Source organism: Bos indicus, chromosome 8 (genome assembly GCF_029378745.1).
Source record: "Bos indicus isolate NIAB-ARS_2022 breed Sahiwal x Tharparkar chromosome 8, NIAB-ARS_B.indTharparkar_mat_pri_1.0, whole genome shotgun sequence".
NCBI lineage: Eukaryota > Metazoa > Chordata > Mammalia > Artiodactyla > Bovidae > Bos > Bos indicus.
The window spans coordinates 95,434,820-95,448,991 of record NC_091767.1 but is presented as its reverse complement, the minus strand read 5'-3'; the positions used below and the strand labels follow the sequence as shown (position 1 = coordinate 95,448,991).

At 38.0% G+C, this 14,172-nt stretch overlaps 1 protein-coding gene across 1 annotated transcript in view; it reads right to left on the bottom strand.

Moving 5' to 3' along the window:
* The window catches only part of TMEM38B (transmembrane protein 38B), a 61,253-nt gene that overhangs the window by 13,979 nt on the left and 33,102 nt on the right, over nucleotides 1–14,172 (bottom strand). Inside the window, exon 5 of the mRNA XM_019966676.2 lies at nucleotides 10,718–10,835. Within this exon, the coding sequence (XP_019822235.1) occupies nucleotides 10,718–10,835 (118 nt within the window). The remainder of the gene's footprint in view (nucleotides 1–10,717; nucleotides 10,836–14,172) is intronic.

Sequence of the window (14,172 nt, the reverse complement as noted above, 5' to 3'; positions counted from 1 at the left end):
GTTTCAAGTGAAGGGATGAAAGATGATACTTCAGAAACAGCAGCCAAAAGAAAAACAAGTGTAGTCATTCTCATATCAGACAAAACAGACTTCAAGTCAAAAAATTTAACAAGAGACACAGATGGACAGTATTTGATGATAAAGATGACAACGCATCAAGAGGACATTAACAGTTATTAATATTATATACGCACCTAACATAGGAACACCAAAATATATAAACCCATTAACAGACCTAAAGGGAGAAACACCCTTATGGCAGAAAGTGAAGAGGAAATAAAAAGCCTCTTGATGAAAGTGAAAGGGTAGAGTGAAAAAGTTGGCTTAAAACTCAACATTCAGAAAATGAAGATCATGGCATCTGGTCCCATCACTTCATGGGAAATAAATGGGGAAACAGTGGAAACAGTGTCAGACTTTATTTTGGGGGCTCCAAAATCACTGCAGATGGTGACTGCAGCCATGAAATTAAAAGATGCTTACTCCTTGGAAGAAAAGTTATGACCAACCTAGATAGCATGTTGAAAAGCAGAGACATTACTTTGCCAACAAAGGTCCATCTAGTCAAGGCTATGGTTTTTCCAGTGGTCACTGGATGTGAGAGTTGGACTATGAGGAAGGCTGAGTGCCAAAGAATTGATGCTTTTGAACTGTGGTGTTGGAGAAGACTCTTGAGAGTCCCTTGGACTGCAAGGAGATCCAACCAGTCTATTCTGAAGGTGATCAGCCCTGGGATTTCTTTGGAAGGAATGATGCTAAAGCTGAAACTCCAGTACTTTGGCCACCTCATGTGAAAAGTTGACTCATTGGAAAAGACTCTCATTCTGGGAGGGACTGGGGGCAGGAGGAGAAGGGGACGACAGGATGAGATGGCTGGATGGCATCACTGACTCAATAGATGTGAGTCTGAAGTGAACTCCGGGAGTTGGTGATGGACAGCGAGGCCTGGCGTGCTGCGATTCATGGGGTCGCAAAGAGTCGGATACAACTGAGCGACTGAACTGAACTGAATTGAACTGAACTGAAAGGGAGAAATTGATAACAACACAATAATAGTAGGGGACTCTAATACACCACTTACATCACTGGATAGATCATCTAGACACAAAGTCAATAAGGAAACAGCAGCCTTAAATGAAACATTAAATCAGATAGATTTGATAGATTTGCATAGAGCAGTCCATCCAAACACAGCAAAATACATATTCTTCTCAACTGCACACAGAATTTTCTCAAGGATAGACCATATGTTGGGACACAAGTCTCAGTAAATTTAAGAAGGCTGAAATCAGATCAAGAATCTTTTTCAACCATAATGGTATAAAACTAGAAATAAACTACCAGAAGAAAATGGACAGAGTCACAAATATGTGGAGACTACACAACATGTTACTTAACAACTATGGGTCAATGAAGAAATCAAAGGAGAAATCAAAAACTACCTGAAGATAAATGAAAATAAATACGCAATACACCAAAATCTATGGGATGATACAAAAGTGGTACAAAGAATGAAGTTTATAGCACTAAAGGCCTACAGCAAGGAACAAGAAAAATCTCAGATATACAATCTAACCTTGCACCAAAAGAAAGTTGAAGAACATGAAGTAGAAAGAAGGAATAAAAATCAGAATGGAAACAAAACACTCAAAAGACAATGGAAAATATCAAACTAAGAGCTGTTTCTTTGAAAAGATAGACAAAGCTGACAAAGCAGGATGGAAAAATGAGTAATGGAAATCAACTGTATGGTGACAGATGGAAAATATTTTTTTTTTAATTAAAAAAAAATTTTTTTTGCTATACTGCACAGCTGGTGAGCTCTTAGTTCCCCACCAGGGATTGAACTCAGGCCCCAGCAGTGGAAGCACAGAGTCCTAACCACTGAATCACCAGGGAATTCCCTAAAATAAACTTTTGATGGTAAGCATACAGCTGTAGTCTCTGCACTAGTAGAACTACAATGTACACGCGAAACTTGTGTGTTATAAACCAACATTACCTCAATTAAAGATAAATTTTTTAAAAAGTTAAACATAAACTTTCCATATGACCCAATAATTCTATTATCTATCCAAGAGAAATGAAAACATATCTCCACACAAAGTAAACATATTCATAGCAGCTTTATTCATAACAACCTTAGTCAAATAATCAAAAGTTGGAAATAATCCAAAATCCATTAATAGATAATACAGTTCAGTTCAGTCACTCAGTTGTGTCTGACTCTTTGCGACCCCATGAACTGCAGCATGCCAGGTATCCCTGTCCATCACCAACTCTTGGAGTTTACTCAAACTCAGGTCCACTGAGTCGATGATGCCATCCAACCATTTCACCCTCTGTCATCCCCTTCTCCTCCCACCTTCCATCTTTCCCAGCATCAGGGTCTTTTCAAATGAGTCAGTTCTTTGCATCAGGCGACCAAAATATTGGAGTTTCAGCTTCAGCATCAGTCCTTCCAATGAACATTCAGGACTGATTTCCTTTAGGATGGACAGGATGGATCTCCTTGCTGTCCAAGGGACTCTCAACAGTCTTCTCCAACACCACAGTTCAAAAGCATCAATTCTTTGGAGCTCAGCTTTCTTCATAGTCCAACTCTCACATTCATATATGACTACTGGAAAAACCACAGCTTTGACTACACGCACCTTTGTTGGCAAAGTAATGTCTCTGCTTTTTAATATGCTATTTAGGTTGGTCATAACTTTTCTTCCAAGGAGTAAGTGTCTTTTAATTTTATGGCTACAGTCACCATCTGCAATGATTTTGAAGCCCCCAAAAATAAAATCTGTCATTGTTTCCACTGTTTCCCCATCTATTTGCCATGAAGTGATGGGACCAGATGCCCTGATCTTAGTTTTCTGAATGTTGAGTTTAAAGCCAACTTTTTACTCTCCTTAGATAAACAAACTATGGAATATAATGCTACTTAGCAATAAAAAGGAATATGCAACAACATGGGTAAATCTCAAAAACCTTCTGCTGAGCAAAAGAAGCCAGACACCAAAGATGCATACTGTATTATTTCATCATGGGTGGTGGTTGGGATTTACTTGAGTAGAGCACAAGCAACTTATCCAAGTAATGGAAACATTCCATATCTTGGTTGTAGTGGTATACAAATTTACTATAACTCTAGAATGAGTGTATTTTATTATGCAAATTCAGTTCAGTTCAGTCGCTCAGTCGTGTCCAACTCTTTGCAACCCCATGAATCACAGCATGCCAGGCCTCCCTGTCCATCACCAACTCCCGGAGTTCACCCAAACTCATGTCCATTGAGTCGGTGATGCCATCCAGCCATCTCATCCTGTCGTCCCCTTCTCCTCCTGCCCCCAATCCCTCCCAGCATCAGAGTCTTTTCCAATGAGTCAACTCTTTGCATGAGGTGGCCGAAGTACTGGAGTTTCAGCTTCAGCATCATTCCTTCCAAAGAACACCCAGGACTGATCTCCTTTAGGATGGACTGGTTGGATCTCCTTGCAGTCCAAGGGACTCTCAAGAGTCTTCTCCAACACCACAGTTCAAAAGCATCAGTTCTTCGGTGCTCAGCTTTCTTCATAGTCCAACTCTCACATCCATACATGACCACAGGAAAAACCATAGCCTTGACTAGACGGACCTTTGTTGGCAAAGTAACGTTTCTGCTTTTGAATATGCTATCTAGGTTGGTCATAACTTTCCTTCCAAGGAGTAAGCGTCTTTTAATTTCATGGCTGCAGTCACCATCTGCAGTGATTGTGGAGCCCCCAAAAATAAAGTCTGACATTGTTTCCACTGTTTCCCCATCTATTTCCCATGAAGTGATGGGACCAGATGCCATGATCTTCGTTTTCTGAATGTTGAGCTTTAAGCCAACTTTTTCACTCTCCACTTTCACTTTCATCAAGAGGCTTTTGAGTTCCTCTTCACTTTCTGCCATAAGGGTGGTGTCATCTGCATATTGGAGGTTATTGATAGTTCTCCCAGCAATCTTGATTCCAGCTTGTGCTTCTTCCAGCCCAGCGTTTCTCATGACGTACTCTGCATATAAGTTAAATAAGCAGGGTGACGATATACAGCCTTGACGTACTCCTTTTCCTACAGTAAAGTTGATTTTTTTTTTTTATTTTTAAAGGAGCTCATTCCTAAGTTTTTTGTAAATTATTCTTTGCTAAAACATTTTTTAAGAGATCCTGATAGAGCTGGGCTCTGTACTGTATACCTTGAAAGACTCAAATAGGTTACAACCAGAAATGGAATTACTAATTTACAAGATACATAAATCTCCAACTTCATCAGATATTGCTAAACTGCTCTCCCAAGTTGTTTTTGTTTCAACTCTAAATCCCTTTAAAGTAGTTCATACTCTATGTCTTTACTTCCTCTTATTCACCTAGTCTATTAAAAATAGTTTTCTATTCTCTAACAGTCCATTGAAACTACTTTTACCAGGGTTATCAAATACCTCTTAATTTCAAAATTCAACAGCCTTTTCAGTTTTAATCATTCTTGACCACTCCAGTCTCCTTTTCTTTTATTTCACAATTACACTATTTCACATAATGTCTTACACTGAGGAACCAAAAGATATTTCATACTTCTGAAACTTTTCTCAAGTTGTCTCTGGTGGGAGAAAGTAAACTTGGCCAAAATAACCAAGTGAAATGACAGTCACTTAGTCATGTCCAACTCTTTGCATCCCCACAGATATATAGTCCATGGAATTCTCCAGACTAGAATACTGGAGTAGGTAGCCTTTCCCTTCTCCAGGGGATGTTCCCAACCCACAGATCAAACCCAGGTCTCCTGCATTGCAGGCGGATTCTTTACCAGCTGAGCCACAACAGAAGCCCAAGAATACTGGAGTGGGTATCCTATCCCTTCTCCAGCAGATCTTCCTGATCCAGGAATTGAACTGGGGTCTCCTGCACTGCAGGATTCTTTACCAACTGAGCTATCAGGGAATCCCAATAGCCAAATATATCCCAATATACAAATATCCCAATAGCCAAAACAACAACCAAAGACAAGCCAAATATGTCATTTTTTATCTTAAAAATGTATGTGAATTTTGGATTCTATTCTGTAATATATTCATATTCAACTTTAAAGCATTTAAAATAAATTAACATTGAGACTAATCAATGATACATAATGCATCGTATTTATAATATGACTGTACATAATGTCAAAATATATCCCCTGGGTTATGTATAATTCTAGCCTGAGAAACATAAATGACTTACTCAAAATTGTGAAGCCTAGATTTTAACATGTCTAATTCCAAAGCCCATGTGCCTTCCCCATACCAAGAGTCTCAGTTGGCACAAGTTTCTTTCCTCTGAGACTTGAGTTTTAACAATCACAAAGGACTTGAAAGTGGGAAAAGTAAAATAAGTCCTCCTTGAAAGAAACTGGGACCCCCCCCACGAGGACAGAACATTCAGAGAATGTTCAACTTGCTTGGGCTATGGAAGAAAGGAAAGGAGGAAAAAAGACAGGAGGGAGGAAAAAAACGGAAGAAAAAAAACAAGAGGAGAAGAAAAGATAAATTAAACATACTTCCCTCTGAAAAAAAGAAAATTAATAGATGAGACAAGGAAAATGTAACTATATATCTGAAACATAACGAACAAGTATATATGTAGATAAAGGTAGACTCCCTATGCCTTCAAAATAAAGAATACATTTACTTTTCACACATATAAATAATAATTACAAAATCTCATCAATAACAATAAAAATGAAGTCTCAACAAATATCAAACAATAACATACAGTTATATAATAACCACATATACTGTCCACAATGCAGTTCTAAAAAAAATCATTTTCTAAAAAGATTTTTTTGGGGAGGACTTCCCCACTGGTCCAAGGCTTAAGACTTCACTTACATGAAATATTAGAATAGACAAATTTATAGGTATAAAGTAGATCACTGGTTGCCTACAGTTAAGTGGAATGTGAAAAAACATGAAGGGAATGCTAATGGGTATGAGGTTTATTTTGGGGTGATAAAAACGCTCTAATATCGACTGTGGTAACAGCAGCACATCTCTGTGCTAAAAACCACTGAACTGAACACTTTAAATGGATGAATTGTATAGTGTGTAAAATGTACTTCAGTAAAGCTATTACCAAAAAAAAAAAAAAAGCATCTCAAAATTTAATGACTGGAAGAAGAGGGCACATATGAAGAGATTTTGCCTTAGACATCTGAAGTACAACCACCACAGATGACCTCTACTGCAGAGAATACTGGAAAAAAAAAAATGATCTCTACAGTGATTTGATTCTTTCTAAGATATAAATTTAAATAACATATTCTGTTTTCCTTCTAAGCATCTCATAGGTATGGTTTTAGCCAGAAGTATCTATGCTGACAGAGTTATCTATAAGATTTCTCTAGGCTTAAATAATACTTTAAAAATCAACTGTAGCTGCTGAATAACCAACAAATCACAGAAGAAATCAAAAAAGAAATCAAAATATACATAGAAACGAATGAAAATGAAAACACAACAACCCAAAACCTGCAGGACACTGTAAAAGCAGTCCTAAGGGGAAAGTTCATAGCAATACAGTCATACCTCAAGAAACAAGAAAAAAGTCAAATAAATAACCTAATTCTACACCTAAAGCAACTAGAAAAGGAAGAAATGAAGAACCTCAGGGTTAGTAGAAGGAAAGAAATCTTAAAAATTAGGGCAGAAATAAATGCAAAAGAAACAAAAGAGACCATAGCAAAAATCAACAAAGCCAAAAGCTGGTTCTTTGAAAGGATAAATAAAATTGGCAAACCATTAGCCAGACTCATCAAGAAACAAAGGGAGAAAAATCACATCAATAAAATTAGAAATAAAAATGGAGAGATTACAACAGACAACACAGAAATACAAAGGATCATAAGAGACTACTATCAACAATTATATGCCAATAAAATGGACAACGTGGAAGAAATGGACAAATTCTTAGAAAACTATAACTTTCCAAAACTCGACCAGGAAGAAATAGAAAATCTTAACAGACCCATCACAAGCACGGAAATTGAAACTGTAATCAAAAATCTTCCAGCAAACAAAAGCCCAGGTCCAGACGGCTTCACAGCTGAATTCTACCAAAAATTTAGAGAAGAGCTAACACCTATCCTGCTCAAACTCTTCCAGAAAATTGCAGAGGAAGGTAAACTTCCAAACTCATTCTATGAGGCCACCATCACCCTGATACCAAAACCTGACAAAGATGCCACAAAAAAAGAAAACTACAGGCCAATATCACTGATGAACATAGATGCAAAAATCCTTAACAAAATTCTAGCAATCAGAATCCAACAACACATTAAAAAGATCATACACCATGACCAAATGGGCTTTATCCCAGGGATGCAAGGATTCTTCAATATCCGCAAATCAATCAATGTAATACACCACATTAACAAATTGAAAAATAAAAACCATATGATTATCTCAATAGGTGCAGAGAAAGCCTTTGACAAAATTCAACATCCATTTATGATAAAAACTCTCCAGAAAGCAGGAATAGAAGGAACATACCTCAACATAATAAAAGCTATATATGACAAACCCACAGCAAACATTATCCTCAATGGTGAAAACTTGAAAGCATTTCCTCTAAAGTCAGGAACAAGACAAGGGTGCCCACTTTCACCATTACTATTCAACATAGTTTTGGAAGTTTTGGCCACAGCAATCAGAGCAGAAAAAGAAATAAAAGGAATCCAAATTGGAAAAGAAGAAGTAAAACTCTCACTGTTTGCAGATGACATGATCCTCTACATAGAAAACCCTAAAGACTCCACCAGAAAATTACTAGACCTAATCAATGATTATAGTAAAGTTGCAGGATATAAAATCAACACACAGAAATCCCTTGCATTCCTATACACTAATAATGAGAAAAAGAAAGAGAAATTAAGGAAACAATTCCATTCACCATTGCAATGGAAAGAATAAAATACTTAGGAATATATCTACCTAAAGAAACTAAAGACCTATATATAGAAAACTATAAAACACTGGTGAAAGAAATCAAAGAGGACACTAATAGATGGAGAAATATACCATGTTCATGGATTGGAAGAATCAATATAGTGAAAATGAGTATACGACCCAAAGCAATTTATAGATTCAACGCAATCCCTATCAAACTACCAACGGTGTTCTTCACAGAGCTAGAACAAATAATTTCACAATTTGTATGGAAATACAAAAAAACTCAAATAGCCAAAGCTATCTTGAGAAAGAAGAATGGAACTGGAGGAATCAACCTACCTGACTTCAGGCTCTACTACAAAGCCACAGTCATCAAGATAGTATGGTACTGGCACAAAGACAGAAATATTGATCAATGGAACAAAATAGAAAGCCCAGAGATAAATCCACGCACATATGGACACCTTATCTTTGACAAAGGAGGCAAAAATATACAATGGATTAAAGATAATCTCTTTAACAAGTGGTGCTGGGAAAACTGGTCAACCACTTGTAAAAGAATGAAACTAGAACCCTTTCTAACACCATACACAAAAATAAACTCAAATGGATTAAAGATCTCAACGTAAGACCAGAAACTATAAAACTCCTAGAGGAGAACATAGGCAAAACACTCTCTGACATACATCACAGCGGGATCCTCTATGACCCACGTCCCAGAATATTGGAAATAAAAGCAAAAATAAACAAATGGGACCTAACTAACCTTAAAAGCTTCTGCACAACAAAGGAAACTATTAGCAAGGTGAAAAGACAGCCTTCAGAATGGGAGAAAATAATAGCAAATGAAGCAACTGACAAACAACTAATCTCAAAAATATACAAGCAACTCCTCCAGCTCAACTCCAGAAAAATAAATGACCCAATCAAAAAATGGGCCAAAGAACTAAATAGACATTTCTCCAAAGAAGACATACAGATGGCTAACAAACACATGAAAAGATGCTCAACATCACTCATTATCAGAGAAATGCAAATCAAAACCACTATGAAGTACCATTTCACACCAGTCAGAATGGCTGCGATCCAAAAGTCTACAAGCAATAAATGCTGGAGAGGGTGTGGAAAAGGGAACCCTCTTACACTGTTGGTGAGAATGCAAACTAGTACAGCCACTATGGAGAACAGTGTGGAGATTCCTTAAAAAACTGGAAATAGAACTGCCTTATGATCCAGCAATCCCACTGCTGGGCATACACACTGAGGAAACCAGAAGGGAAAGAGACACGTGTACCCCAATGTTCATCGCAGCACTGTTCATAATAGCCAGGACATGGAAGCAACCTAGATGTCCATCAGCAGATGAATGGATAAGAAAGCTGTGGTACATATACACAATGGAGTATTACTCAGCCATTAAAAAGAAAACATTTGCATCAGTTCTAATGAGGTGGATGAAACTGGAGCCTATTATACAGAGTGAAGTAAGCCAGAAAGAAAAACACCAATACAGTATACTAACACATACATATGGAATTTAGAAAGATGGTAACAATAACCCTGTATATGAGACAGCAAAAGAGACACTGATGTATAGAACAGTCTTATGAACTCTGTGGGAGAGGGAGAGGGTGGGAAGATTTGGGAGAATGGCATTGAAATATGTATACTATCATGTATGAAACGAGTCGCCAGTCCAGGTTCGATGCACGATACTGGATGCTTGGGGCTGGTGCACTGGGACGACTCAGAGGGATGGTATGGGGAGGGAGGAGGGAGGGAGGTTCAGAATGGGGAACACGTGTATACCTGTGGCGGATTCATTTCGATGTTTGGGAAAACCAATACAATACTGTAAAGTTTAAAAATAAAATAAAATTTAAAAAAATCAACCGTATACCAGTGAACAATATATAATAACTTTAAGAATAATAATCAGAATTAGTCTCATCATAAAGCTGCAAGTAAAATTCATAAGATGTGTCAGACACAGTCATAGAATAATACATGTCATCTCCAATCCTGTCAACAATCGATACAGTGAAGATGAGGAAATCAGGTTCAGAGATACTGAGTAACTTGCCTATTCAGTGATTAGACAACAAAGCTAGGATTTGAATTTAAGACTGCCTGTCTCTAAAACCTATGATATCGTACTATTTCCTATCTTTAAGAAGGGATAAAACATCCAATCAGGCAATAGTAATTAAAGAGATTAACCACAAATATGTACTAATATAAAAATATTAAAAGTTTAAAAGAACTTCAGAGAACATCTACGCAAAGTACCTCATTTTACAAATGACACAATACTTTGCAGTCTCTGATTAGCCTTGGCTATTTCTGCTACTCTCTGGCCTCCAACGTATTACAAAGTCAAAGGGTTAGTCAGTTATGTCTGACTCCTTGTGACCCCATGGACTGTAGCCTGCCAGGCTCCACTATCCATGGAATTCTCAAGGCAAGAATACTGGAGGGGGTTGCCATTCCCTTCTCCAGGGGGTCTTTCTGACCCAGTGATCAAACCTGGGTCTCCTGCATTGCAGGCAGATGTATTAAAAGGCTATCTGCAAATCCTTCATGATAGCCTCAGCATAAATCAAACGAGGAATCATAGAAGAGCTATGTTTCAGTAAGTCATGGATGTGCTGAATAAACTCCCCAAAACTGATATTTTTAGACTATCATACAAAGTAATTATTTCTGTTATTTGCCTTATGCAGAATTCTGGTTACACATAATCTATAATACTGATTTATTGCTACTTTGAGCACCTACCTTCGTGGCCACAAGAAACACAGTAAAGAGGAACATAAGATTATGCTTTGATATTGCCAAATACTTGGTTTGCTGAAATGTGAAGATAACTGATCCCAGCAGGGTTACCTTGGCAGGGCTGAAAATAAAACACATTTTAACTCAGTAAGTATTAAGCATGATTTATCTCTATATTTCTCAGAGTAGTCTCAAAATATTAATTAAATGAGTTATTAATAGATGTAACACAAAAATGAATTCTATAAACTTTTGGAAATGCTGAGTTATATAAAGTTAAACACCCTTCTTCTCAGCATAAAGTATCAGATTTTAGAATGTTCATACATACTGTGACTTTCTGATAAGACAGTACTTTTGTATATGCAATATTTCTGAATTGACCATATAACATTGTTTCAAAAGGATACGAAAATCCCACGTTCTATAGCATGATTTGAGAAAAGCTTATTAATCCTGAAAAATCTTACAGTGCTAACCAAGCTCCTCGGGTGGGATGGGGAATGGAAAAGAAAGTCTTGATCTGTAGCAGTTCCTCATCTTCTAAGGTGTAAATATCTTGTGGTATTCGCAGGCAATTTGATCCAGTTCAGTTCAGTTCAGTCGCTCAGTCATGTCCAACTCTTTGCGACCCCATGAATCGCAGCACACCACATCTCCCTGTCCATCACCAACTCCCGGAGCTCACTCAGACTCACATCCATCGAGTCAGTGATGCCATCCAGCCATCTCATCCTCTGTCGTTCCCTTCTCCTCCTGCCCCCAATCCCTTCCAGCATCAGAGTCTTTTCCAATGAGTCAACTCTTCATGAGGTGGCCAAAGTACTGCAGTTTCAGCTTTAGCATCAGTCCTTCCAAAGAAATCCCAGGGCTGATCTCCTTCAGAATGGACTGGTTGGATCTCCTTGCAGTCCAAGGGACTCTCAAGAGTCTTCTTCAACACCACAGTTCAAAAGCATCAATTCTTCGGCGCTCAGCCTTCTTCATAGTCCAACTCTCACATTCATACATGACCATAGGAAAAACCATAGCCTTGACTAGACGGACCTTTGTTGGCAAAGTAATATCTCTGCTTTTCAACATGCTATCTAGGTTGGTCACAACTTTTCTTCCAAGAAGTAAGCGTCTTTTAATTTCATGGCTGCAGTCACCAGCTGCAGTGATTTTGGAGCCCCCAAAAATAAAGTCTGACACTGTTTCCACTGTTTCCCCATCTATTTCCCATGAAGTGATGGGACCAGATGCCATGATCTTCGTTTTCTGAATGTTGAGTTTTAAGCCAACTTTTTCACTCTCTTCTTTCATCTTCATCAAGAGGCTTTTTAGTTCCTCTTCACTTTCTGCCATAAGGGTGGTGTCATCTGCATATCTGACGTTACTGATATTTTCTCCTGGCAGGACCCCCCACAAATACCAAAACTCACTGATGCTCAAGTCCCTTATATATACTGATGTAATTGCATATAATCTATGCACATCCCCCCACAAACTGTAAATAATCTCCAGAATATTTATAATACCAATATAAACGCCACGTAAACAGTTGTAAATACAATATGAATACTACGTAAACAGCTCTCAGCATATGAAAAATTCAGTTTGCTTTCAGTAACTTTCTGGAATTTTTAACAAATATTTTTGGTCCACAGTTGGTTAATACAAAGGCAGAAACCTTGGATATACAGGGCCAACTGTACTCCCAGAGCCCACTTCAGGCTGCTGTGCATAATCGGTCTCATAAAACAGCATGAGCCAGCACCAGCACATTACTTAGCTAACTCCTGTACAAAACATTAGCATTAGCCAATATCTTAAAGTCTATAATAAGATATTAATCTACAAATAAGAAGTACTATTTTCATGTCATATATTTGCCACACACTTAAAGTATATCTCAGTAACATCATTTTCTAGCTGTTTATGCTTACAACTAGAAAAAGATAAATAATAAACTCTCAGAGAGCCATACTGTAAAACATGACAAATGTAAAAGTCCCTATAAGTAACTCTGTGAAAAATAAGTTCTTTCTTTAATTAGTACAAACTAAGGATTGAGTTCAAAACAGAATTAGGCTGGGGTAACAGGATTTGGATCTTGCTTACCAATAACTGGGCAGCGTTCCTGTTTTAGGACAGTGGTCCACAAGCTTTTTGACTGTGAGTCTCTAATGGTAAAAGTGTTTAAGACACTCCTTAATATATATCAATTATTTTATAATTACGTACCTATACAATTACATCATAAAATGTACACCAAACTGACTTTTTTAAAAGGATGAGATTTAAAAATTGGTTAATTCCACTAAGACATTGTCTTAATGTCATTTTGCTACTCTGTTTCTAATAGTTCAATTTCTATAACAGAGTGCCTCATCAAAGGCATCTCAGCATACACACACTGTATTTTGGATTGTGTTCTCTTAGAGCATAAATTCACAAGCAATGAATCGGAGGAGCAAGGATTGTGAAAACAATAAATTGGAGCAGATGGTTGAAGCAGCATTAGGATTTAGAAGACAGTGAGATTAGTTAGGAAGATCAGAATGCATTCAGAAAATTCTTATGCCTATTAATTTCCTGTGAATCTAGTATATAGCAATCTGCTTCCAAAATACAATGGTGGAACGGGCAAGGATAACAGCTACAGACACTGCCATTCCAAAAGGAAGAAAATGTAAAGAAGAAAGTGATCACAGACCTATGCAATTTCAAAATTCAGCAGGTCAAATTCCATTAGATTTCAAGGCCCAGGACTAACTCTCCATGGCTTAAGGGAGTCCATCCTCCGAGTCTGCAGCTCTAATCTCTGCACTCATGACTCTGGCTTATTCACCTGTGACTCCAGCCTATGGGTCTAACCTCGGCTTCTAAGACCACAATTCCCACCTTAAAGCCATACTTCCTTTTCCCTGAATGGTAGCCTATGTGTACAGCTAAGAAGTTTTATCAGCCTGTTACTAACCATAGAATTTTGACAGTCTGAATTCTTTTATTTCATCTTATCTCTGTCCTTTTCAGTCCAACCTGACAGTGATTCTGTTGATATAACATCTTCAAAAATCTTTAGGGCTTCCTATGTGTGACACACGGAGAAGGCAATGGCAAACCACTCCAGTACTCTTGCCTGGAGAATCCCAGGGATGGGGGAGCCTGGTGGGCTGCCATCTATGGGGTCACACAGAGTCAGACACGACTGAAGCGACTTAGCAGCAGCAGCAGCATGTGTGACACATGGGCTTCCCAGGTGGTAGAGTTGGTAAAGAATCTTCCTGCCATTGCAGGAGACACAAGAGACACAGGTTCAATCCCTGTGTCAGGAAGATCCCCTGGAGTAGGAAATGGCAACGCACTCCAGTATTCTTGCTGGGGAAATCCCATGGATGGAAGAGCCTGGCCAGCTACAATCCATGGAGTCACAAAGAGTTGGACACAACTCAGTGACTAAACAACACATACAT